General features: G+C 42.6%; 2 protein-coding genes across 4 annotated transcripts; both read right to left on the minus strand.

Annotated features, from left to right (window-relative positions):
- Positions 1–1,565: 1,565 nt before the first annotated feature.
- Positions 1,566–13,550, minus strand: TRPV1 (transient receptor potential cation channel subfamily V member 1). 2 transcript variants are annotated; one of them, XM_048324394.1, is made up of 18 exons: positions 13,467–13,550; positions 12,102–12,285; positions 11,392–11,422; positions 9,547–9,862; positions 8,832–8,998; positions 8,392–8,544; positions 7,886–8,026; positions 7,119–7,417; positions 6,352–6,528; positions 5,984–6,148; positions 5,602–5,697; positions 5,238–5,308; positions 4,646–4,811; positions 4,146–4,212; positions 3,402–3,718; positions 2,705–2,832; positions 2,334–2,449; positions 1,566–1,878 (listed from the first exon to the last, which is right to left on the minus strand). In XM_048324394.1, exons 4-18 carry the CDS (start codon positions 9,846–9,848, stop codon positions 1,709–1,711), a joined length of 2,535 nt encoding a protein of 844 aa, XP_048180351.1. In that variant the 5' UTR covers positions 9,849–9,862; positions 11,392–11,422; positions 12,102–12,285; positions 13,467–13,550; the 3' UTR covers positions 1,566–1,708. The 2 variants fall into 2 exon arrangements, with proteins under 2 accessions (XP_048180351.1, XP_048180352.1); XM_048324395.1 differs by lacking the exon at positions 2,334–2,449.
- Positions 13,285–22,395, minus strand: SHPK (sedoheptulokinase). Of its 2 annotated transcripts, XM_048324397.1 has the most exons (8): positions 21,940–22,395; positions 20,605–20,746; positions 18,177–18,360; positions 16,863–17,015; positions 15,653–15,828; positions 15,347–15,547; positions 14,186–14,475; positions 13,285–13,560 (listed from the first exon to the last, which is right to left on the minus strand). In XM_048324397.1, the coding sequence occupies exons 1-8, from the start codon at positions 22,159–22,161 to the stop codon at positions 13,549–13,551; spliced, it is 1,380 nt and encodes a 459-aa protein (XP_048180354.1). In that variant the 5' UTR covers positions 22,162–22,395; the 3' UTR covers positions 13,285–13,548. The 2 variants fall into 2 exon arrangements, with proteins under 2 accessions (XP_048180354.1, XP_048180353.1); XM_048324396.1 differs by lacking the exon at positions 13,285–13,560 and having other exon boundaries at positions 14,058–14,475.
- Positions 22,396–22,407: the final 12 nt, after the last annotated feature.

The following is a 22,407-nucleotide window of genomic DNA, read 5'->3' on the forward strand; positions in this document are numbered from 1 at the left end:
ACTCAGCTGTGCTTGTTTTACATGTGGATTATCTCTTGCCACGTTCAGTGTGGAGCATAATGAAGCCTTGAGTGGAATCTAGAGACTGCTACCAAGGGTTTAGAGATAAGAAGCTGAACACACCTACTTTAAACATCTTCTGTGGTTTCCTTGTCCACCAGAGACATTAAATTCCAATTATTTCCAGTTCAAATTCTGACTTTTTCAAGAAATTCTTTGAAATCCTTGGTCAGTTTTCTCTGGTTATACCCTACAAACTCTGTGAAAATAAAATTACATTTGTCCTGAGTGATGTTAAGCAAAGAAACAAGAATTATTAGTCCTCTAGATGGTGCTACTATTTCAAATAAAGCAGCTGGATGTTTGAAGATTTCCTTGAAATATATTCTGTAGTGCCCCATGAGAAAGGACCACAGTAAGAAATCCTGACTCCAGTAAAAGAAGTGATGTCACAGAAGCCAAAATTTCATGTCACAGGGCAGTCTGCATGGGAACACAGTGACTGCTTCTCTTTAAAAGTAGTGTTCCAGTATTTCAGTAAAAGCAGCAAAATCACAGAATTTATTGCTGAAAGTTATCTGCACTTCAGGTGCAGCCCCAGGAAGAGCAGAAGGCCCTGGTTACACACCTTGGTGACTCAGGGATAGTTGTGTGTGCACTCTGAGGGGGGTGGGTGTTAAAGGCTGTTAACTCCAAGTGCTTTAGGGATACAAGGAAAGGAAATAAAACCATTTACCTTTTCTTGCCCAGCACAGCTGCACAGGTCCAGCACTGAAATATGGGGCCAGCTGTCTGTAAGACAAATTTTCTTGTCCTTAGTTGCTCTGGGCCCAGTCACTTTTCAAGAAGATGCCAAAGTTCCTCCTATTCTTTCCTCTCTTTCCAAGGCTCCCATCTGTATTTTCAGAACAGCTGCCTGTTTTCTCTCTCAGGTATTTCTCCTGATTCTCTTTGTAAATCCAGCCAGAAGGATTTTCAGCACCAGATTTTTTCCCTGTTGCTGTCAAAGTCAAGAACAAAAACTTTCTAATTTCAAGATTATTATTGCTGTACATTGTTATACATCTGACCTTTGAAATATATATTCTCTATAACCACAATCTCTTACTTTGTGCAAAGTTCATCTGTTATCTAAATAAATGTCATATTTGGGATCTTGTTAAGCTTTTAGCTTCAGTAAACTAACTGTGAATTTCTGGAGTTTACTCAGACAGCGTAAGAGAAACATTTATTTCATTGATTTTGACTATCCAACCTTTAAAATTTCACAGAGTGTGTTTGTTCTTGTGTTATGAGAAAGTGATTTTGTATCCTTTCCCTGTCCCCATTTATTTATCTGCTTTCCAAGAAACCTTCCCCACAGGAACATCTCTCTGGGCCTTGGTGATTCTTACTGCTCTTTTATGAGTGCTTTTCCAATGTCATAATAATTTGGTTGGTTGGTTTTTGAGGCAGCAAAGCCACAAAATCAGGGCCTGTGCATGCTCACAAAGAGAATTTTTTAATGCAAGAGACTCTAAAAGCAGACAGAAGGTTGTATTAAAAATAACCATGAAGACATGAGCTTAAACAACAAGTAGTTTATTTAGCATACTTAGTAAATCCTTGCACATGGTAATTCCCTAAATCCTCTGACCTTTTCCCAAAAGTCCCTGCTCTTGTAAATGAAATGCTCTATTGTCCTGCTTGTGAGGACCAGCAACCAGAATTAGACTGACTTCGGAATTGACTCTTTCAACACCTCAGAACCTTCTGGCTCAAAATAAGGTTCCAAAACAGGTTTTAATTTGACTTCTTCTGGCAGCTTGTGAGTCTCTTCTCTCCTCTTCTCTCCATCTTTTAAAAGTGGAACCAATGTTTTCCAGTGCTTCCCTGAAACTAAAAAGGAAAGAAATGGTTAATTGTTTTTCCCCCTCCACAGAAACAGAAGAAAATATACAAGTGGTTTGAATAGGAAGCTGATGAAAGAAAGAGAAAGAATCAGGAAGAAAAGACTTTGTGGTTTTCTTCCCCATCCTGTTCCACAAGTTTTCCATATTTCAGCTGGCAAGCACTGACTGCACAGTTAAATGCTTTGGTGCTGGATGCTGAGCTCCCAAATTCTAGGGCTTGGGGTCTCCAAAGTAGCTCCTTGGTTTTCACTCCAGAGAGTGAAACAGTGAGTAATGAGCCCATTTCATCCTCTGCATTTTGTGCTGGCTGAAAATGACATCAACTCAGTCACTGCATTATCAGTAAGTGCAGAGCACTGACTGCCCTCTATCAGTTAATCCACGCTGCTGCTATCAGCAGGGTGCAGCCCATACCAGGACTTAGGTCCCTGAAAGCCTCACCTCTGCCAGGCCTAATAGAGAAACTGGGATTTCGTCTGAGGTCCCCGGAGTACCCAGGGTCTTCATTGATTATGCCCAGGTTAGTGTTCCACGTGGACCAGTTCACTTCATCAACCCTGGGGAAACAACAACAAACCCAATATCTATTCTAAGGATCAGCAGACAACTCCAGGATCAGTTTATACCACAAACTGTCATCTCTCTAGCCTCAGATCTGACCCAAAAACCAGATTAAACTGACCACTGTAGACATGATTCGTGCTCTATTCTTCAGAGTGCTCCAGGGGGAAAGTTCTGCTTCCCACCACCAGATACCTTGAAGTTGTTTGTCTACAGAAGATTGTTGGCTTGATACACAAACAAACAGGTACCTGAAGCACCATCTGTAATCATCTTGGCCATCAGGTGTGATCCCCACCAGGACTTGCTTCCCAGACCGGAACGAGCGCCTCAGACAGTTCAAGTAGCTGTTCTCAATGTCCAGGATTGTGATGGCTCTCTGCCAGGTAAGAGAAAGCAGAGCACTGAGAGGCTGCTGGTCAAAGTCAAACAAAGCCTGAATTCTGTCTGTATTTTAAAAACCTTGAGGTTTTTATCATTGTCAACACCTTAGAGCAGACACTGTAACTCTGCAACATCACCCAGTGTTAATATGTCACTAAAAATGCTGAATTACTGCCCTGTGAATAAAACTATGAAGTTCCCTTTCTTACCTCAAACAAAAACTGATTCTGGTAAAAACTAGTTTTTCCCCTTGCATAATCCCTCTCTTCACAGTCTGATCAGGATTTTCCATCATACAAAGCCTAAATAATTGTGTCCAACTACAAAAATACTCCTTTTCCTAAATTCTGAATATCTCTGGAACATTGGGAACATCTGCTTAGGCAAAACATCAAATATACATGGAAAAGGAACTAATACTTTTTTTTAGGAGCTGTTCAGATGAATCAGAAAGAAGCAGTGACCTGTTATTTAGACACATGTCAGCTCCTAAAGATTCTCTCTGAACTCTCTGAGGATTCTCCACACTTTTTTTTGGACAGCAGCCTCACAGAACCAACGTACCTGGAGTTTCCAGATGCTCTTGCTCTCCTGTGCAATTTTGTTGACAGTCTCCCCCATCAGTGCAATGAGCATGTTGAGCAGGAGGATGTAGGTGAGGATGACATAGAGAACCAGAAGGATGACAAACACAGACTTGAACCTGTAGTTCTCTGTGAACTCCAGGTCCCCCATGCCAATGGTGAACTTGAAGAGCTCCAGGCAGGTGTAGTAGAGGCTGTTGTAGGAGGTGCGGCCTCGTTTCACGTGGCAGCACCGGGCATGGTCAGAGATATTTATGTCCTGCCCCTCATTGTCATCTTCAATTAAAGTCACCACAGCTGTGGCAAAAGAAGAATCACATTCACAGGATGGAAACACAATTTGAGATCGTAACTTCATTGCAAGCAATGAAAATGAGCAGAAAGGCAACACGTCTCCTACACGGTACATTGACCCCAGGGAAATTGCCCTATAAAATATTCCCCAGAACTGACACCCTCTTAGCAGGTGCTGTCTCAGTTCTCTCCACATAGAACAGAGTGACTGGTTTTCTATTCAGCTTTGCAACCCAGGGATGAAAAGCTGTATGAAATCACTACAAATAATTGTTATTCTGAAGAGATTTCTTTTTGTAATTAGGTTGTTAGTTTTTAGTTGGGAACAAAAAGTTTTTAGTTGGGAACAAAAAGTCTAAGCAACTTGAAAAATAAAATTTTCTGAGATTCTTTAAGGTAAAAAAAAAAGTAACTCCAAGTAGAATATTACCTGTAGAAAATCCCAAGAGGAATACAAGATAGACAAACATGAAGCGACATAAATCTCTAAGGATCATCTGTAACATGGAAATAGAGATGAAAAGATTTTAAAACTTGAATGTAAACTGAAACAAAAACTGGTAGAAAATACTGCTTTAGCTCAAGAGGGCATTTGCTGTTCATGCATTAAACTGTTGTTTATCCAGCTGAGGTAATAAACTCAGTCTCCTTGCATCCATGTTTACCCAATTGTAGTTATTTTGAAGCATAGCAGGTAATAAAAATAATCATCATCATCATCCTAACAAGACTGCTATAAAACACATGGATGAGGAGCAGGAGGTTTTTCTACATCACTTAAATTTTATCACTTCACCCAGAAAATAATAACAAAGTCTAGCAGAGTCAATGAGAGGTAGACATGGCCAGGTGTGCCCTGGAAATGGGGCTGTTGGCAGCAGTGTCCTGCTCTGAGCCTCTGCTGCTTCCTCACCTGCCCCCTGCACTGACCTTGGCAATCATGACGGAGTAAATTCCCATCTGCTGGAAGCCACGGGTGTAGTAGAGCATGTTGGCCCAGCCCAGGGCCAAGGAGAACACCATGGAAGCCACATACAGCTCCTGGCCACAGAAGTACAGCACCACAGAGCTCAGGAGGAGCAGGGAGTGGACAAAGCTGGAAGACAAGTGTGGTGTGAATGCAGAGGGCTGAGCTGGCCACAGGTGCTGGGAACAGAGCAGCCCCATGGAGTGGACAGCAGAACAAGGGATTGTCCAGTTGGGAAGAGAAAGGGCCTTGGAGAGGCAAAGCTCCCTTAGCAATGGGAGGATTTCTGCATATCCAGTGCATAAATCCAAGTTGGAGATCTATTCCTAACCCTGCTGCATGACACACTGAACACTCAGACACTTAATTTGCTTTACCTCCACAGGAGGTCACTGCTCCAGACCCATTTGTTCAATGATATCCACTGGTAACTCTGTTGTAAAGACCCAGGGAATTATAGCAAAGCACCTATTTCAGGTGGCTTCAGCAAAAACTACAGATCCCACACACTCATCTGTTCCAGGCTGAGATGCAATCAAAGGTACTGGAGCTTACAAAAGAACCTCACTGTAGCCATCAACTATCAGTGTCTTGAGGGATGGGCGCCTCTGCACGAAATACTGGATCTGAAAAGGGAACAAAGACCAGGTTTGCATCAAGGAAATATTAAGTATCCCCTGTGAAATAATTAACTAAGCACTGACCCCAGGGAGCTGGTACCCATCAAGACCTCAAAACCAACACTGGTGCAAGATCTAAGGAGGATCCCTCCAGTGACACCAGGTCAAGGAAAATGATCTGTACCTCTAGGCTAAAACACGGCTTATCTAAGCAGCCAATGCTAATGAATAGGAAAAGCTTGTTTGATTCTCTCCTACACCTACCCAAACAGCAAAAGGAAAACTTTCAAATATCTTACCCCTCTGAAAAAAAAGTAGAGGCCTCCCAGTACACTCAGGATCTCTCCAGTTACTCGAAAATATTCCCCAGTGCTGTAACCAAAGGTGAAGGGAGGCTGCAGAAGATGGGAAAATAGATATGTTCAGCAGAACTGGAGATAGCAAAGGCCTAGCCTTGCCAGCAGCTGGAAGCAACTCCATTTCTGGGGGAACAGGGAGTGGTTAAGTTTCTGAATGTGCTGCAGCAAGGGGGCAAGACTGGGAAGCAAGGAGGGTCAAAATCTCCCTCCTGCCTTCAGGAAAGGGGAAAACTTGGATGTTAAGAGCACACATTCAAATGGGAGGCACATCTGGGATATTGTGCAATGGGTGGTTCCCTCACATATGACAGCAGTAATGTACCTTTTCATTCTTCTGTACAGGTCTGTAGTAAGCAGCTGCAGTGAGGATGATGATGTGCATGGTGTAGACAAAGAAGTTGAAGTAAAATAAGTGCTTGACAAACCGGTCCCACTTGTCTTGCAGCAGCCTGTTAAGAGGCTCCACCAGCAGCATCTCGTGACGGTTCTGAGCAGGAGAAAGAGGAGAATTTTGCTAGGATCAGTATATACTGGACTTTGAAAAAACCCATATTATATAAATCTTCAGCAAACGATCCCTCTAGTTCCCTTAGGCTCAGGGTGGGAGGTTGCTGTTTCATGGAATTGAGGGAAGAGATGCTCTGTGTGGAACATGAGGCTCTCGCCCAGCCAAGGAGGTGCAGTACTCACTGGTGTCTCACTGCTGTAGGCAAGGATCTCAAGCACTGAATTTTTCTCACAGGTGTCTATACAGGACAGGTCATAAAGAGAGGAGTGGACAGGTCCATAGGCCCATTCAGTGAACTTCCTGGACAAGTGTCTGCACTCGGGGTCTTTGATCTCTCGTCTGAGGATGTAAGCGAAAATCTAATTGCAAAAGAACAATACAACCAACATTTCAGTGCTAATGGACTTGTCATTCCTCAGCCTCTCCACAACACAGGAAGGGTAATTTCTCCCTAGTTCAACAGAGCTGAAGCCAAACCACTGGAGCACTGCAGAGATCACAGTCTGAAATACACAACAGTTAATTTCGTCATTGTGTGCTAGGAGATGAGAAATATAAATACCTCTGGCATATCTGCTTCAAAACTGCAAGAGAAAAGCAGAGATGTTACACATCTCTGAGCAGAGTCACTTTGAATGGGGACTGCCAGAAAATGAATTACATCAGCCAGTCTGAAGTACAAGGGTTTCAGATGATATCAGAGACCCACTTTCTGTTTCCTCTGGGGCTGCCTGCATACCAGTGGTGTGTGAATAACACCAGCTGGGCACAGACACACACTCACACTTTGCAGCCTTTAAGGACTGTGCAGTTAAACTGCAGCATCAGTTCCTCTTAACTAAAAGGCCCCAATAACAAAGTTCTAAACTCCATTCTGCATAAATGTTTTACACATTCTCTCTATACTGTGATATAGCAATGGGACAGTCAAACACCTTTGTTCACCTACCCCTATCTTCCCTGTTTTGGCTGCCAGAGTTAAAGGAGTCAGCCCTTTCTTGTTGGTGAGTTCTTCCAGCTTGAGGATGGGATTGATCTTGGCACCAAGGATCAATATGTTATTATACATCTTGGTTACAAACTTGGTGTTATCCTTGGTGTTATCTGCAATCTCCACCAGTGTGTGCAGGACCATGTTGCCCATGGAGTCCTCAGCAGTGATGTTGGCTGCCTGGTAGGGATTCTCCAGGAGGAATTTCACAATGCAGAGCTGGTTGGTGCAGGCAGCCAGGGACAAAGGCAGCTCCCCTATGGCAAGTAATGGGAAGGAGTGGTCAGAAAGCCCAGTACTAGAGGTTCATAAACAGAAGTATCACATTGTTTTCATCTTTCACCATGAAAAAAATGTGAGTTTCTCTGTCTAGAACAGCACCAATTCTTGTGATAGCTGTTAGAATAGGTTTTCTTTGGTTTAACTGCATCACAGAAACACAGCTGCTTAAACCCTGACAGGACAGGAGCAGAAGGTTACAAAGGATACAGTGCTTAGAGAACAAAGGAAAGCTGACAGCAAGCTCACACTGAACACCATCAGCTACCAACTGTATTTCTTTATAAGATCAGTCTTTGGGAGGAAATATTTGGCCTAAAGGTGGAACAGCCCATCTGGTACTTCTGAGCCTCCAGTGCCACATAAACAGGATTATTTAACAGCTTGCACTTGAGATGCTGCTGGGACAACTCAATCAATAAAGCCCATACTGTGCTCACTCCTACCAAAATAAAAGCCAGATTTCCCTTTGATTTTCCTGAAGAACTCCCCACAGGCTCTGGCATGAACATCTGCTCCATTCTGGACCAGGAGCTTCACCAGGTACATGTTCCTCCTCTCGATGGCGATGTGAAGAGCAGTCTGGCCTACAGAGACACTCATCAGACAGAAACCTTCAGCATTTAGTACAGACTGGGAGCTTTCAGCACTGCAAATCCCTCAGCTCCATGTAAGATGGTGGAACTGAGAGCTCTGCAGGCTAAAGAGCTCTAGAACTGAACAGGAAAAAGACCAGGCAAGCAGCAAATGCAAACCATTATATCATTGTGTATCAAAAATGGCAGAATATTGCCCTAACAGGACACAGCCCCAGCACAAATGCACACATTTTTAATCACACACTGGAACTTCGGGGTGCATAAGGCCTCATGCAGAAGACTTTGACAGCCCTGCCTGACCCCATTTCAGTCTGAGCACCCTGAGTATTCACTGCAGCAATTGTTTCTCTTACCCTTGTAGTAGTTGTCAGTATATTCTGCATTAACAAACTCTTTCAGAGTTCCAGTTTTCCTTGCAATATCCAGCAGCAAGGGAATGGTATCATTTTTCCCATCGTGTAGATTCAGCATGGCTTTCAGCAAACAGGTTTTCCCAGTTTCAGGCTCTGTAACACAAAAGATTGCAGGTACATAAAAGTGATTATAAACCTACCATCTATACCCAGGCAAACAGGAATTAATGAGGTTCTTCTCAAAAGACAAGAAACCTCATTTAGTGTTTCACAGAAAATTTCAGCTCCTGTAACCTTACAATCAATGGGTTGCCCAGTCAATAGGGTTATCAAAGGACCTCCTGCAGACATGGAACATAATTATCTTTTTTTGTTTTCATCTCAGGAGCACTGCTGCAAGAAGAAGAGGGCAAATCAAGGTATGTGACACTAAAGGGTACCTTTGAACTCCTCATCTGTGAGATGCTTGAAGGTTCTATTAAGGTAGAGTAGCAGGTCACTGAGGTCCTTTGTGTTGCCTTGGGCTACAGCATCAAAGATCCTTCTGCGGTCATAAAATTTGAAAGCTTTTTCTGAGCAGCCTGTGATGGAATCTGTAGATAGGAGCCTAACAAGGGGAAATGTCAGTTACCTAAAGTCAGATATTTAGCAGGCTTTTTATCAACTACCAGAATATTGTTTTTCATTTGCTTGAGAGAAGTAGTAAACACTGCAGATTAGAACAGATATATCTGCAGAGAGTAAAAGAACAAAGTCTGCATGCAACTCTCCTGATGAAATTATGATTCTGTTGCTGAAAAGCTGAGAACAAGACTTAAAAGAGGCATTGAAGTATGGAGGTGTAACTGCAGGCCTGGAGCCAGGCAACCACTCGTTCTCACTCTGAGCCATGTCCATTCACTGAGCAGCCTCAAGCAAGTGAATTAAGGCCTACTGCTAATTTTGGGCATAACATCCAGGGACTGAATTTTTAGAGATGCCAAGAGACAACAGTTACTGTCACTTTCTGTTGCAACACTCCTTAATTTGGCATAGAAAATGGTGAGACTGAAAAGATGGTCATGCTCAGGTGGAGAGAACAAATGCTGCTCCAAGAAACACAGCCTGCAGTCCTCAAACTATTCATTACAACCAAATCTCACAAGGCAAACTTACTTGTGAAATTTGCCCCTCTCCATATTCACATGGAATTTGATGACAGAAGGTGCCATCAGGTGATCCATCTGGTAGAAGGAGTCCATGGGAGCCATGTCCTTGTCACTGTCTCCCATCACGAAGCGGCCCCGTCTTGCAAAGATGTTGCTTTTGGGTGGCTGCACCTTGGTGCTGAGTGGGCCCTGGGGGTTGTCAGGGGCTTCCTGGACAGAGTCCTCCCCTTCTGTGTGTTCATCTGTCACTTCAGATTCCTCCATGTCAAAACTGCCAAACTTCTTCATCTTCCCAAGAATGGAGGACATGATGAGCCAGCAGTCTGTGAGGAAGGACACAGACACCTCAAGTCAGCACTTTAGGGGGCCACGAGTCCCCCTTTGCTTAGGAATGTTTTCCAGAAACAGCAGGGAGTGGATTGGTTGCTCTCATCCCAGAAATGAGGCAGAGGGACACATATTCACTGTGCCCACAGCCAGAACAGTTTAGTAGGTCACTACCTCTATTCCATTTGTTCCTGTCCCCACTGCCCTTACCCATTCCAGAATGGAGAAAGCAAACCAGAACATCCCAGAGCTTCCTGTCCACCTCACTGCAGAGCTGAGCCTCAGCTATTTCTGCTTAAAGCCAGTGCCTCATCCTCCTCCAGTCATTGGTAAAGCCAGAACAATCTCAAACCCCAACAAACTCTGCTTTTCTTCTCTACTTTCTGACTGGTTTGTGCCACAAACCATTCTCATGATTCTATCAGGGATGTGAAAAAAGCCCTGCTTGTGCCATAACCTGATCTCCGGGATGCTGAGCACAGAGGGCTTCCTGCACCCAGGAAAGTTATCCCTTAAGGGCTTTGCCAGAGTTATGGCAGTGCCTGACGGAAATTGCAGTGTGTGATACTCAAGAGATGAGTGTCACCTCAGACATGACACATGGAAACAGAGAGGGAAAGGTTACCACAGGTAAGATGTGACTGTAACAACCACACAGCTGATCTTGTCTGATTCACAACCACACAGAACCTGACACAAGCAACAAATACAGAATCAGAGAATGGTTTTTGTGGGAAGAGACCTTAAAGCTCATCTCATTGCACCCCTCTGCCCTGGGGAGAGACACCTTCCACTATCCCACGTTTCTCCAAGCCCTGTCCAACCTGGCCTTGGACACTTCCAGGGATGGGGCAGTCACAGCTTCTCTGGGCAGCCTGTGCCAGGATCTCCCTACTCTCACAAACAACACACTCTACTGAAGGTAGAACAGGCTGCCTTTTTTGGTTTGGTTTCTTATCAACCTGTTTTAATCAGACAAATGGTGCCTTCATGCTACTGAATGCAAAATATCCTGGAACTCCAGCAGTGCAGACAGAAACACATCATATCTGAACTGCTGCACAGCTGGCTTAGAGACACAGTCTGAAACCCTACATTGCTTGAAAATCTTACAGGTTTGTGCAGCACAGGAATATCACTAAATGTTTAAAAAGCCTCGACTTATAAGCCACATTAGAGTGGTCAGTAATCTTCTGTGTACATTCAGTGTGAACACAACATCATGAACCTGCTTCAAGGTTGTTTCTCTTCACAAGAGAAACATTCTGAGGGTTGTGTGCAAACCTACATTAAAGCTGGATTTTCAGTTCTATGGGAATACTTCATATTTATATCAATGGTCACATATTTTTTTGTGAAAGCAGGACAGGAAAGAAAATTTTATCACTTGCATTCCTTTTCTATAATTTTGTACAATATACATGTGAAGAAAACATCAATTTGCAAACTTGCACGTTTAGGGTTACTGGAAGCAAACCAGCATAGCACAGATCAAATACTAATGATTGCAATTTAACTTGCTCACCTTTCAAGTTCTTTGTCTCCTTAGAATCACTCTGAAAGAATAACATAATATCTTATTAACTTAATTGTCCTATTAATAAGAAATAAAAATTCTTGTTCCATTTGGAACAAGGTACTAAAATTACAGTAGAACTATTACTTCAGTGAAAAAGGAACACAAACAGTTCTATAAAATATAGGAAAAAACACAGTGGGAATACAGTCATGTGTAATTTTAATTTTTTGTTTTATTTAAATTCATGTGGATTGAGCCAAAAACATCAGTGAGTGGCTACAGAACACACAACCACTTATCTTCCATAGAATAAATATAATATTAAAATGTGAAGAATGGGCTCAATCCTGTCTCCCAGGCAATTGCTCAAACCTACATTATATGTGTTTTCCTTTCTAAACCCTGCTGGTAATACATTTGATAATGAAGACAGAGCTGCTTTTCCTCACAAGTATGAATTTCCAAGGGAAATAACCTTCACAAATCTGTCAAAGGATTATTAAAAAAACCAATAAGCATTACCTAGTTTAAAAAATGCCCAACATATTTGAACTCCCTGAAACCCACGTACCTAGAACTTTGATACACCACCACAAAAATAAAAAAGGAAATATTTTGGATAGAATGCTTTGCCACATCACAACTTAGAATAAATAATAAAGAGAGTTTAAAAACAACTAATAACCATGCTATTCATATATACATGCAGAACTTACAAATATTGACCAAAATCCTGTCTTCCAAAAAACAGTCCAGTCTCAGTAAACACCTGCTGATCCACAGGAATTTGGTGCCAGATATTCCTCTTCCAAGGTGCCTGGACTGAAAAGCCCTCAGAGTTTGCTTCTCCACTTCATTTGTCTGAAAATTGTGATGATTTTTAGAAGCAAGGGAAGCTCACTGGAAAAAACAGAGAATAGAGCAATAAGATAATTAAGAACAATTCTGGAACCAGAAGCATCAGCGGCTTCTATTCCCAGAGGTTTAGCAAAGCTCTTTACAAGAATTGCAGTAAGTTGCTGTTGTTTTTCTCTCCCCTTTAATTGCATTTAGTAATGGATATTCTTCTCCAGATTTCCTCTTGAGTAAATACACTCAAGTTTGCAAAAAAAAAAAAAAAAAAAAGCACCCAAACCACCAGACAGCAATTGTTTCTTGGGGTCACGGTTTCAATTCAATTTACAAAACTCTGTAAAATATGCCACAGTCACCTTTCTTGGGCACCTTTCTTGAGTGGCTGATTTAAAGAGAAATATTTTAAAGATAAGCTGATTCAGAACAGAGTTGAGGAAGAACCAAGAAGTCCTAAAGCCTTTTTATTGTTCCACGTTCCTCCTAAGTTTTATTTAAATTTTATATATATATATATATATATATGTATGTATGTATGTAACAGCCTCTAAATATTAATGTCATGAGGAAAAAACCCCAACTTATCTAATCCAGGATGGATCTAACACCCTCAGAAATTCAGAGCTGTGTCATACGTTGTTAAATACATAATTTACATAAGATCTTTCTGACAAAAGCTAGTCTAGAGAAACAGCTTTTCCAGAGGCTGTTAGGCTGGGAGCAACCCCCAAGCTTCCTGAGGTTTTGAGCAGAATATGAAATTATTCAATGAAATTATCTGTCTTTTGTTTTGCAAAAGGTGGCTGGCTCTCTAGTCTTGCCATCTATCCATGGATGTAAAAAAGAATTATGTATTTGCCTATTTAATAGCAAACTAATTATACTCCTTAGATCTGTGGTACTCAAGAGTAACAAGGCTGTTTATTAATGCATAAATATAGATTACCAATGGGCACGTCCTCAGCAGCATCCAAGATGCTGCAAAGGCTTTTGATGCAACAGCATCATCAGCTCCTTCCTGTTATTCAATAAAAATGAAAGCAGATCTGCTGTTAAAAATATATTTATAATAATGCAAGAGGGAAAACAACATATAACAAATTCAGACTTTTTACAACACCTTTAGTCCACATTTTCTCTGTAATATGCCAACAGTTCACTAAACATGGCATGGAAGGGAAATGCCATCTTTGTAATTAAGGTCTCAGAACTCAGCACAGCTTTCTCACCATAAAAATGTCAGTCCTGATGTTGCTAATGAGCAAGGGATGAATCCATGTCCATATTCCAGTGGAAACATTCCAGTGCATCCTAGGAATTAAACTGTATCCAGATAACAGGAAACATCTTACTTGCTTCCCAATGTCATTTGAGCAAAAGAAACATACATGTACACAGAAAAGTACAAATGTTTTAACAATAAAATAACGACTAGGAGAAGAAAGAAATTCTAAGAGAATAACACAGGGGATAAAACTTGGAAATTTTAAGGGAGTACACACAAGCATCAGACTAAATTACAGATAGCAGCTCATCTCTCCCAGTCCTTTCCAACACATTTCCTACCAGGAAAATGAGCCTTGCAAGAAGTGTCTTTTTATGCAGAAAGTTAATGGACCTTTCCCAGTCACTCAGATAAATTTAATGTGATAATTACTTCTCATTTCACAAATGGGAATGACAGAGCAACAAAATGTGCAGACCCAGGAGAAGCAGACATTAGATGCATGGGTTTTGTTCCACTGTAATGAGTGAGAGTGCATGTGGAATAAAGTGAAAAAAAACCACTGTACAGTCAGGAAAAAACCAGAAGCTGCATCTCAGGCCACTCCAAATAATGACTTTATTTACTATGGAACATCACCATAGCTGCCCCCACAGCAGCATCCACATCCTTCCCGTAAACCACAGGGAATGGAAAAATCCTTTCCACTTCCTGCTTCAGCACCTCATTCCTGGCAAGGGCGCTCCCGCTGCCCAGGATCCTCCTCACTCCCGTGTCCTCCAGGTGCTGCACAGGTAACATGGAGCAGAGGTTCTCCACGATGCCACGGCACAGGGCTCTGGTGACATGGCCCAGGGACAGCTCAGAGGCACCAATGCTGGTCACTGATGCCAGCTGCTCAGGAAGGTGTCTCTCTCCAAATATGGTTGGGTGGACTGAGAGTTTGCTGTGCTTTTGGGCCAAGGCTGCTTGGATTATCCTTGGGTAGATGGCAGATTCCTGAACCTCAAGTCCTGCAGATGGGAAATATCTTGTTAGCAATCTGAAGGGGTCTGGTGTAACTCACATGTGGACACTTAAATGGACACTGATGCACCTAGTTCAGCAAAATACTGAATATCTTTTTCCATGCCCCTAAGGTAATTGTGTGTCCAAGATTAGGAATCACAGTCCTCCCATCCAGTTGTATCCAGAACGTGCAGTATTAGAAACAGTTTCTGATTACAGCAACTGCCTTTCCTGACAAAAACAGCTACTGCTCATTGTCTATACTGTGCTAAGTTCCACAAAACAACATCTTTAAAGGGACTAACAGCAGGTTTCAGCTTCAGTGGCTGGACTCCATGTGAATGTAACATTCACCTCGAGTACTTACTGAAAGAACAATTTCAGAGCTTATTTCTGTAGTGCAAAACCCAAGAGATTACCCAAAAACCTGCAAACGCCATGCTTAAAGCACTTAAAAGATATTCCATGAGTTTGAGTCTTAAAAACCATTAGAGTGCTGCAAAATATGCACCAAAAGGATTCCTTTGGACTGCAGTCACACAAAATTAGAGGCTGTTTGTAAACAGCTGTTGTCCTCAAATCTGCCAACCTTGCTCTTTGAAAATCAACTTGCACAAAATAATTCTGTCCTTGAAACAAAAGAAGGCCTAAAGGGAACATGAATGTGGAGTCCAAGCATGACTGTCCCAACATGTTCAAAAGCTTCAGCGGGAAATTCCAGAGATCTGGGAAGCATGACCCAGGAATTACATCCCTGTTCCCTTTATGGCATGATGGAACAGCTCTAGGCTTGTTCCTCTGCCTCAGCTTCCTTGTACCTTGATGATCAACCTCAGTTTTAAGCTTCAGCTTAAGCTTCTCCATGAAATGACTTACCCAGCTCTTGTGTCCACTGTGCCACCATGCCCACAAATGTTGCAAGCACATTCCCTCCATTAAGTGATGCTGCCACTGCCAAGTAGTCACCATTGAAGTAGGGAAAATAAGTGACAGCTGAGGAAGGATCTGGTGCCTCTGGAGGCTGGAAACCCAGGGGCATTGAGATGGTCAGCTGAGCAGAGGTGCTGACATTAAGAACTAAAACACACCATAAAAAGGAAAAAAGAAAATAATCAGTATTTTACTAAGCTACCCTGAAGGAGGACAATGAGAAAAACGAATCAGGTACCAAAATGACCATACCTGCATCAGTCCTCTCAGTCAGACAGGAATAAACAGAGCACTGGAAATCTCCCAGAGCAATTCCCACTTTTGCTCCTTTTGGTATTCCATGCCATGCACAGGTTGTCCTGCCTGCAATGCTGCCAGGGTCTCCCACCTCTGGAAGCAAGTGGACAGGAAAGCTGGATTTTTTCAATCTGGAAGCAGAACAATATTATTGGAGGAAAGCAGTTTGGGAATGTGGGGCATAACTACAAAAAACTCTTTGAAGTCACAGATGAATCTGGCCACACATTTGTGGCTGCTGGATTTATGGATGCCTTCACCTATTTAGAAAGCTTTGTCTTGGACAGGGGCAGCATTCCAGTCCAGTGGGCTGGGTAAACCAGTCTGGAAGAATAAATACTTTTCCTTTCTATGCAATCTGAGTACCTGAGATTATACAGTACATGTTCAGTAAGTTTAACATACTGATGGTCATATGGACAAGCAGGTCCAGGGCAAAGGGACAATCACAAACCCAGCAAAAAATGCAGCTAAGTGTCATGCAATTAGTAGTTCACAACGAAATCACAAAGAGTTAAGTCCAACAAACTCCTTACACAATCAGCTGCAGGTGCTACAGCACCACCACCACTTTTGTAAAAGTTCAGTCAGCAAAATGCAAGTTTCTGTCACTCTTTCATACCTTGATGAGAAGATCTTTCACCTTGGAGTCCTGGCCTAACCTAAGCCCTGAAATATATAAGGCCTTAGCACTCAACCCTGAAAGAGCAAATCATTAAAATAAATAAGTAAATAAATAAACTGATTCCCCGTAAGATTTCCTGTACTTTAATAGCTCTTAAATATGCCCACAAGTAAGTCTCAGCAGTTAGGAAGCTCAGCTCAAAGAACTAGAGAGTGGTAACTGTGTTTAACATGGCACAGGTAACACTGTGGCTGCACTTGTCCACCCCACCCCACCACAGAAAGGGAGAGAACAGCTTGGTCTCACTGATACATTTCTCAGCTCTGCTGTTTGCAGGTATTTTTAAAAATACTGGGCCAGATTTTACCAGATTTAAACAGAGGAAACTCTCAATAGCTCTTCAGTACAGGCCACAATTGATTAGGAGTAACTTTCAATCCCTTTTTATCTGTAGCACATCAACACTCATGGCCCAAAGAGGTGCTCACACCGCCTGACACAAGTGGTGCACAAACCCCACTGAATGGCCTTAGCACTTACATGTCAGTATTCCAGCTCTTGTTTCTGCAATTAAAATATCCCCAGCTGGCAGCATTCTGGACAGACATGAGTGGCTTCTTCAGGTCACACAACATGGCAACCACGTAGTCCTGGATAGTGCCAGCTGCATCATAAGCCTTCAGAAAATCTGGACTTTTAAACAAGACATTTGAAAAACAGGAAGTTGCTTTAAGACAGTGAGAGCAAGACAACTTTCATTGCTATGGGGAACTTCACACATGTGGGCCCATTTAAAAATTAAACAGCCACCTCAGGAATCAACCTGCATTTTGTTAGTTTGGTTTGTTTTTTCAAATGGAATTTGTTTTCCAAGCTGCAGCAATACTTATCTCCAGATGAAAGATAGAGAGGGAGCAGCTTTAAGGAATGAGTTGTCTCAGTTCAAAAGCACAGCATTGCAAAAGTTATCAGGAAAGTAATAATTGTTTGCATGAATAAAAGGCACTTGGTTGATTCTGGAGCATTTTTCAGAAATAGTTAAATTCCCACTTGCTCTGGGGTCCACAAATCATATGAATGGAAATGTACCAAATGATGAAGCAAAACAAAGCAGGTGGACTCATGACTCATGCAGCTCTGAAGTAAGATCACACCATGCTCCATATATTTGCTGGACACACACTGGAAGAAATCAAGATCTAATAAATTTTCCCCTTTTCTTGAACCTGAACTCATTGCAGAGGAAGAAACTGGCTCTTTGAGAAAGATGAAACTGAAGAGCAAATCTTGCTGATGCCAAGTCATAAGTGAAAAACTTTATCCTTGGCAAACATGCCACAACAGAGCAGAGCACCTGTATCATCTCATGAGGATCTGTCATGGTGTCTGAGGAAGGAAGGAACTGAAATTAATTTAGAGACAGACTTTTTGTTTGAGCATCTGGCAGCAACCAGACCAAGCAACCCTGTCACTGTTTTAGGCATGTCTGTACTTTCCACAAAGCAGCACAAGGCAAAATGACAATGTTCAAACTGCATTAGCAGAGCTACTCTGAGCAGTATGATGGACTAGAATTATTCTATGATACTTTAACGCTTCTGTTCCTATATGGTCAAAAGCTTTTCTTTTTATTAGAGATCTGTAGTATTTTTATGAGGTCAGGGACTCTTGCATGCTTAATTGCATATAGTTTATATTAAATACTGCCATTTTAAATATTCTTTGACTACTTAATTAAGATTATGATTACAGAGAAGCGCAGCCCCTCAGCCTGTAGCAGCACTAAGATGCTACAGGAATACTAATTGTCACATAAATTCAAGAGGAGAAACAGCCTTTTGAGAAGCAATGTACCTGTTCTTTAAATACCAGTAGACTGTGGCACATCCAAATCCTGTAGCCAGGCTCACGTGTGACTGTGGCAGAGGAAGAGAAGAGAGGAAGGTGGGGCTGCAGCGGCCATCCTGCCAAGTGACCAGGTGGCTGACCTTGTCTGGCTCAAAGGCAGGGCCTGTGCCACTCTCTGACCACTTGCAACCTGGAAACAGAATAGAATCCAAGAAATCCAGTGACTCCCTGCAGCATAGCCTGCCTGGCATTCCTCATTTCTGAACACACTTGATAATTTGTTAAATATACCAGAAAAGGAGCCAGTAGAGATTGTAATCAAACCACTCTTAGTTTTCAGCCCTAGATAATGTCATAACACAAATCATCCTTTGGTAACACAGAGAATGGTATCCAAAGCCTTCCTTCTCTTGAAGAGAGCTATTAAAGACACAAACAACAGGTGAGCCACAAAAAACCCCAACCACGGTCTGCTATGGGAGGTTAGGAGCTGACATGGCAGCTCTCACCTCAGCTGGGATGTGCCACATCACCACCTGGAGAATGCTGCATCAATAATGAACTGCCCAGGATGGAGAGCACAAAGCTGCATCACCTTTGGAGCCAAAGTAACAAGAGACCTGGATCTGTGAGTATTAAGCAATGGACTACAAAGTACTAAAGAGTAAAACCCTCATGTACTACACAAAAAAGTTTCACCAAAGGTAGGACAGGGTTTAATTCAGTTTGCCAGTCCAGCATGCTCTTTTTGAGCAGAGAACACCACACCTTTGAGGAAATCTTCACATTCTTTCATTGCAGAGGAGAGGCTGGGCTCAAGCACTGTTTGGCAGCACATTCCATGGCACAGCTCTGACCCCTCCCAGGCCATCCCTGGACATAGGGCAGGGATGGGACAGGCCACTCACTCTGGAACTGAGGCAAAGTCTTGGGTTTTGGCCAAGGGAGCAGAGTTTCAAGAGAAGAGACTCAGCTGCCTGACTTGCACAAATGTGGCTAAAAAACCATAATTCTTAGGCTGGATACAGGGGTTGGAAGTCACATTCACACAGTAGGAGAGCAGCCCTGAAGGCTGGGAGCTCTCACAAGAAAGATGCAAAACAAAACACATACTTTTTCTTGTTCCCTCAATTCCCTGTTCTACCAGATCTGTTTGAACTGATTTTCCGATTGGTCTGCTTTTCTAGTTTTAAATGGATTCTAAGAAATATTATTAATCATAAATCTAACCCTAAAGGATGCCATTAAATTTTTTATTTGTGTCCCCAAGGCTCTGGATTCACTTAGTCCACTCAAAGCAAATGAGAGCAAACACCCTCTTTCACTTTACAGAAATGAAACTAAAGTGGCATGTGGCTTTAGGACATAAAATATTTACCAATATGACATAAGAATCTGTGCCTATGAATACACAAGGCTTTGTTATGCACCTCCTGGGACAGCTGGAAAGCAACAACAGCTCCTTCAGTGCATCACCCTTTGGATTTCTTTCTTTCTAATCATTTTTAGTATGTAAAGCAGTTAAGACCCTGACAACTTCTGACAGGCAGTGACCAGCACTTTTGGGAAATCTACTCTGTGGTTTACAATAAATCTTTACTTAATCTGCATAAGTCCTGTTATAGTAAGACTTGTATAATTGTCCAGATGACCACACTACAGGTTTAAGAGAAAGAAGACATGGAATCACACTCTGGAAGCCTTAGACTTCAGTAGGTCTGTAAGGCATCAGCCAAGAAGATAATCCATCCCTATCTCACAGGGCTGGCAATCCAAGCCCTGGATTCTTCAAATATCCTCACTGTCACAAGGATTATCTGGGTATTTGCACAACAAAGCCCCATGTGACTACCTCACTGCAGCTGATTTTGTTTCTGAGGTCTTGGCAAGCAGCTGAGCATCCACAATCATGACCACAGTCCTTTCTCAGCTCCTACTAACAGAAGCATAGGCAACAAAATGAATGCAACGCGACAGGCTACGACTTGCTAGGAAAAAAGAAGCCTTGGGATTTTGGGGGGGAAAAAAACCCAGAAAGTTGTTGAGATGCTGGACAGCATCTAGGTAAGGGTTTGATGAGGTGAATAAAATCCCCCTGCAAGTTGTTCACATGATGCAGAAGTTCTTTCAAATGGCAGCAGATAGCATGTGATGGAGAAACAATTAACAAGCCACAAATATGCTACTCCTCCTTCATGCTAACAATTGTGCTGACTCTGCAGGGATCTCATCAAGCTAAATCCTTTATCATTAACTATAGTAAGTAGCCAAAATTTCAGTAAAAAAAGCAAAATTCTCATAAGAGATCTTCTATTAATTCTGTTTTAGAGAAGACCAAAGCGACACAGCAGTTTAATCACAGAATCACTTCACTTACAATTCAATTTTCTGCATCATAATACTTTGAACAGGGATGTTTAAGAATTAATGTTACCTTTATCACTTTTCCAAAACACAACCCCATGCATTTGTCCAGAAATACCAATGTGGGTGACTCGCTGAAGCTGCTGCTGAGGCAGAGCAGCAAGGCATTCATTCAATGCTCTTATGATTTTCTGGACATCCTGCTCCATTCCCTGCAATCACAAAGCATTATCCTGTGCATGAAGCCATTAGGATTCACTCAGTGTATTTATTAAACAAGGCTGCTCTAGTCAGAAGTGAAGGACGGAATTCATTTAATTCAATAGCATTTATTAGAGTAATATTCACTACTAAACTGCAAAATGAAAAGAAAAATCGCAGAAAAACCCACAAACGCACAAAAACTAAAAATCAATGCTAGCAAGTCAAGTCTCTTAAACTTAAGGCAAAATAATTCTTTAATTAATTAATTAATAATTTCCTAAATTACCACACTCAACCATAACTTTTAAAAAGTCCAATAGCACTGACTACAAGCTTTCATTAGTCCACCTTATCTATTGCTCTTCATTTTCCTCACAAAGAGAACTATCCATGTGTTCTGACAGGCGTGCAGGCTCCCCTACATCTCCCTAAAGCTCCTCCCTACCAACTCACTGTTGAGTTTGATGATACTGATATTCCATTTCTGGATATTCTGTTCCTACAACCACCCAGCAAACTGACACAACTGCTCCCCAGGAGAAGCTTTCACACTTCCAAAGGTTCAGATTACTTTGTGACAGACCAGTGTGAAGATTACAAAACTATTCAAATAGAGTCTACAAATAAACATGAACTTTGTGCATAGGTACTTTTGGCTGCATAAATTGGCAGGAGGAGGGCTGGCCTGTTTGGTATCCTTGGTATCAGAAATTATGCATATTTTTAATGATTCTGATTCATCCTTTTTTTTTTTTTTTTTTTAATGACCAACACAATGGATGCAAAGATCTTTAACAGGAGTACACGTTCCTGGTTATTTCCACAGGGAGTTTCCAGTTTTGATTCCACCTCACACTTAAGTGCAAAATAAAATACCCTTCCAGTTGGCAAGTGGTTGCTGTTTGCTGACTGGGAGTGTCAAAGATAAGGTGGTGGCTCATGAGAGAATAGTTTTAGAGTGTCTTAGGCAATTTTTCAAAACCTGCATCTTTCTTAAATCAAGCAGCTCTGCTTGACTTCCTTGAACAGTGAGCAGGGGGTGTTTTAATTCTGCTTTTTGATGTCCAGACACATGCTGCCAATCTAAGCACAAAAACAATCCACGAAAGCCACTGGAGCCTGCACAACGTACCGAACCCAGCCACTACAAGGCACGGCCGGTGTCCTGCAATTTCCCTCAGCGCTCCCTGCCAGCCCTTACCTGCGGTCCGGCTTCCAGGCTATCGCTGTGTGCCAGCGTCTCCCTGGAGCAGCTCTGTGCCAGCGCCAGCCCTCGCTCTGTCCCTGTCACCAGGGCTGCCTTCACCGACGTCGTGCCCAGGTCAATACCCAGCACACAGGTGGGCCCAGGCCCGCCCGCCGCGGCCATGAGGGGGTGGCTGTCACCTTGCCCAGCACAGACAGGCGGACCAACACCCACCATGCTGAGCCTCACACGGCTCCTGGTGCCCCGAGCACCCGCAGTGCGGCCTCCCAGGGACACGGCAGGAGCGCGACCTGGACTTCGCCCTCAGGATGAAGGTGCCTCCCTCCCCTCAGCACTCCCCAGCCACTACCCCTCCACCTTGAGGGTGACAAATCGCCCCTTCCCCAGCTGTCCCGCGCAGCTTTAAACCACGCTTTTTGACAAAACCAAACCACCACGGTGCCAAACCCACCCCGTGCCCCC

Source organism: Corvus hawaiiensis, chromosome 20 (genome assembly GCF_020740725.1).
Source record: "Corvus hawaiiensis isolate bCorHaw1 chromosome 20, bCorHaw1.pri.cur, whole genome shotgun sequence".
NCBI lineage: Eukaryota > Metazoa > Chordata > Aves > Passeriformes > Corvidae > Corvus > Corvus hawaiiensis.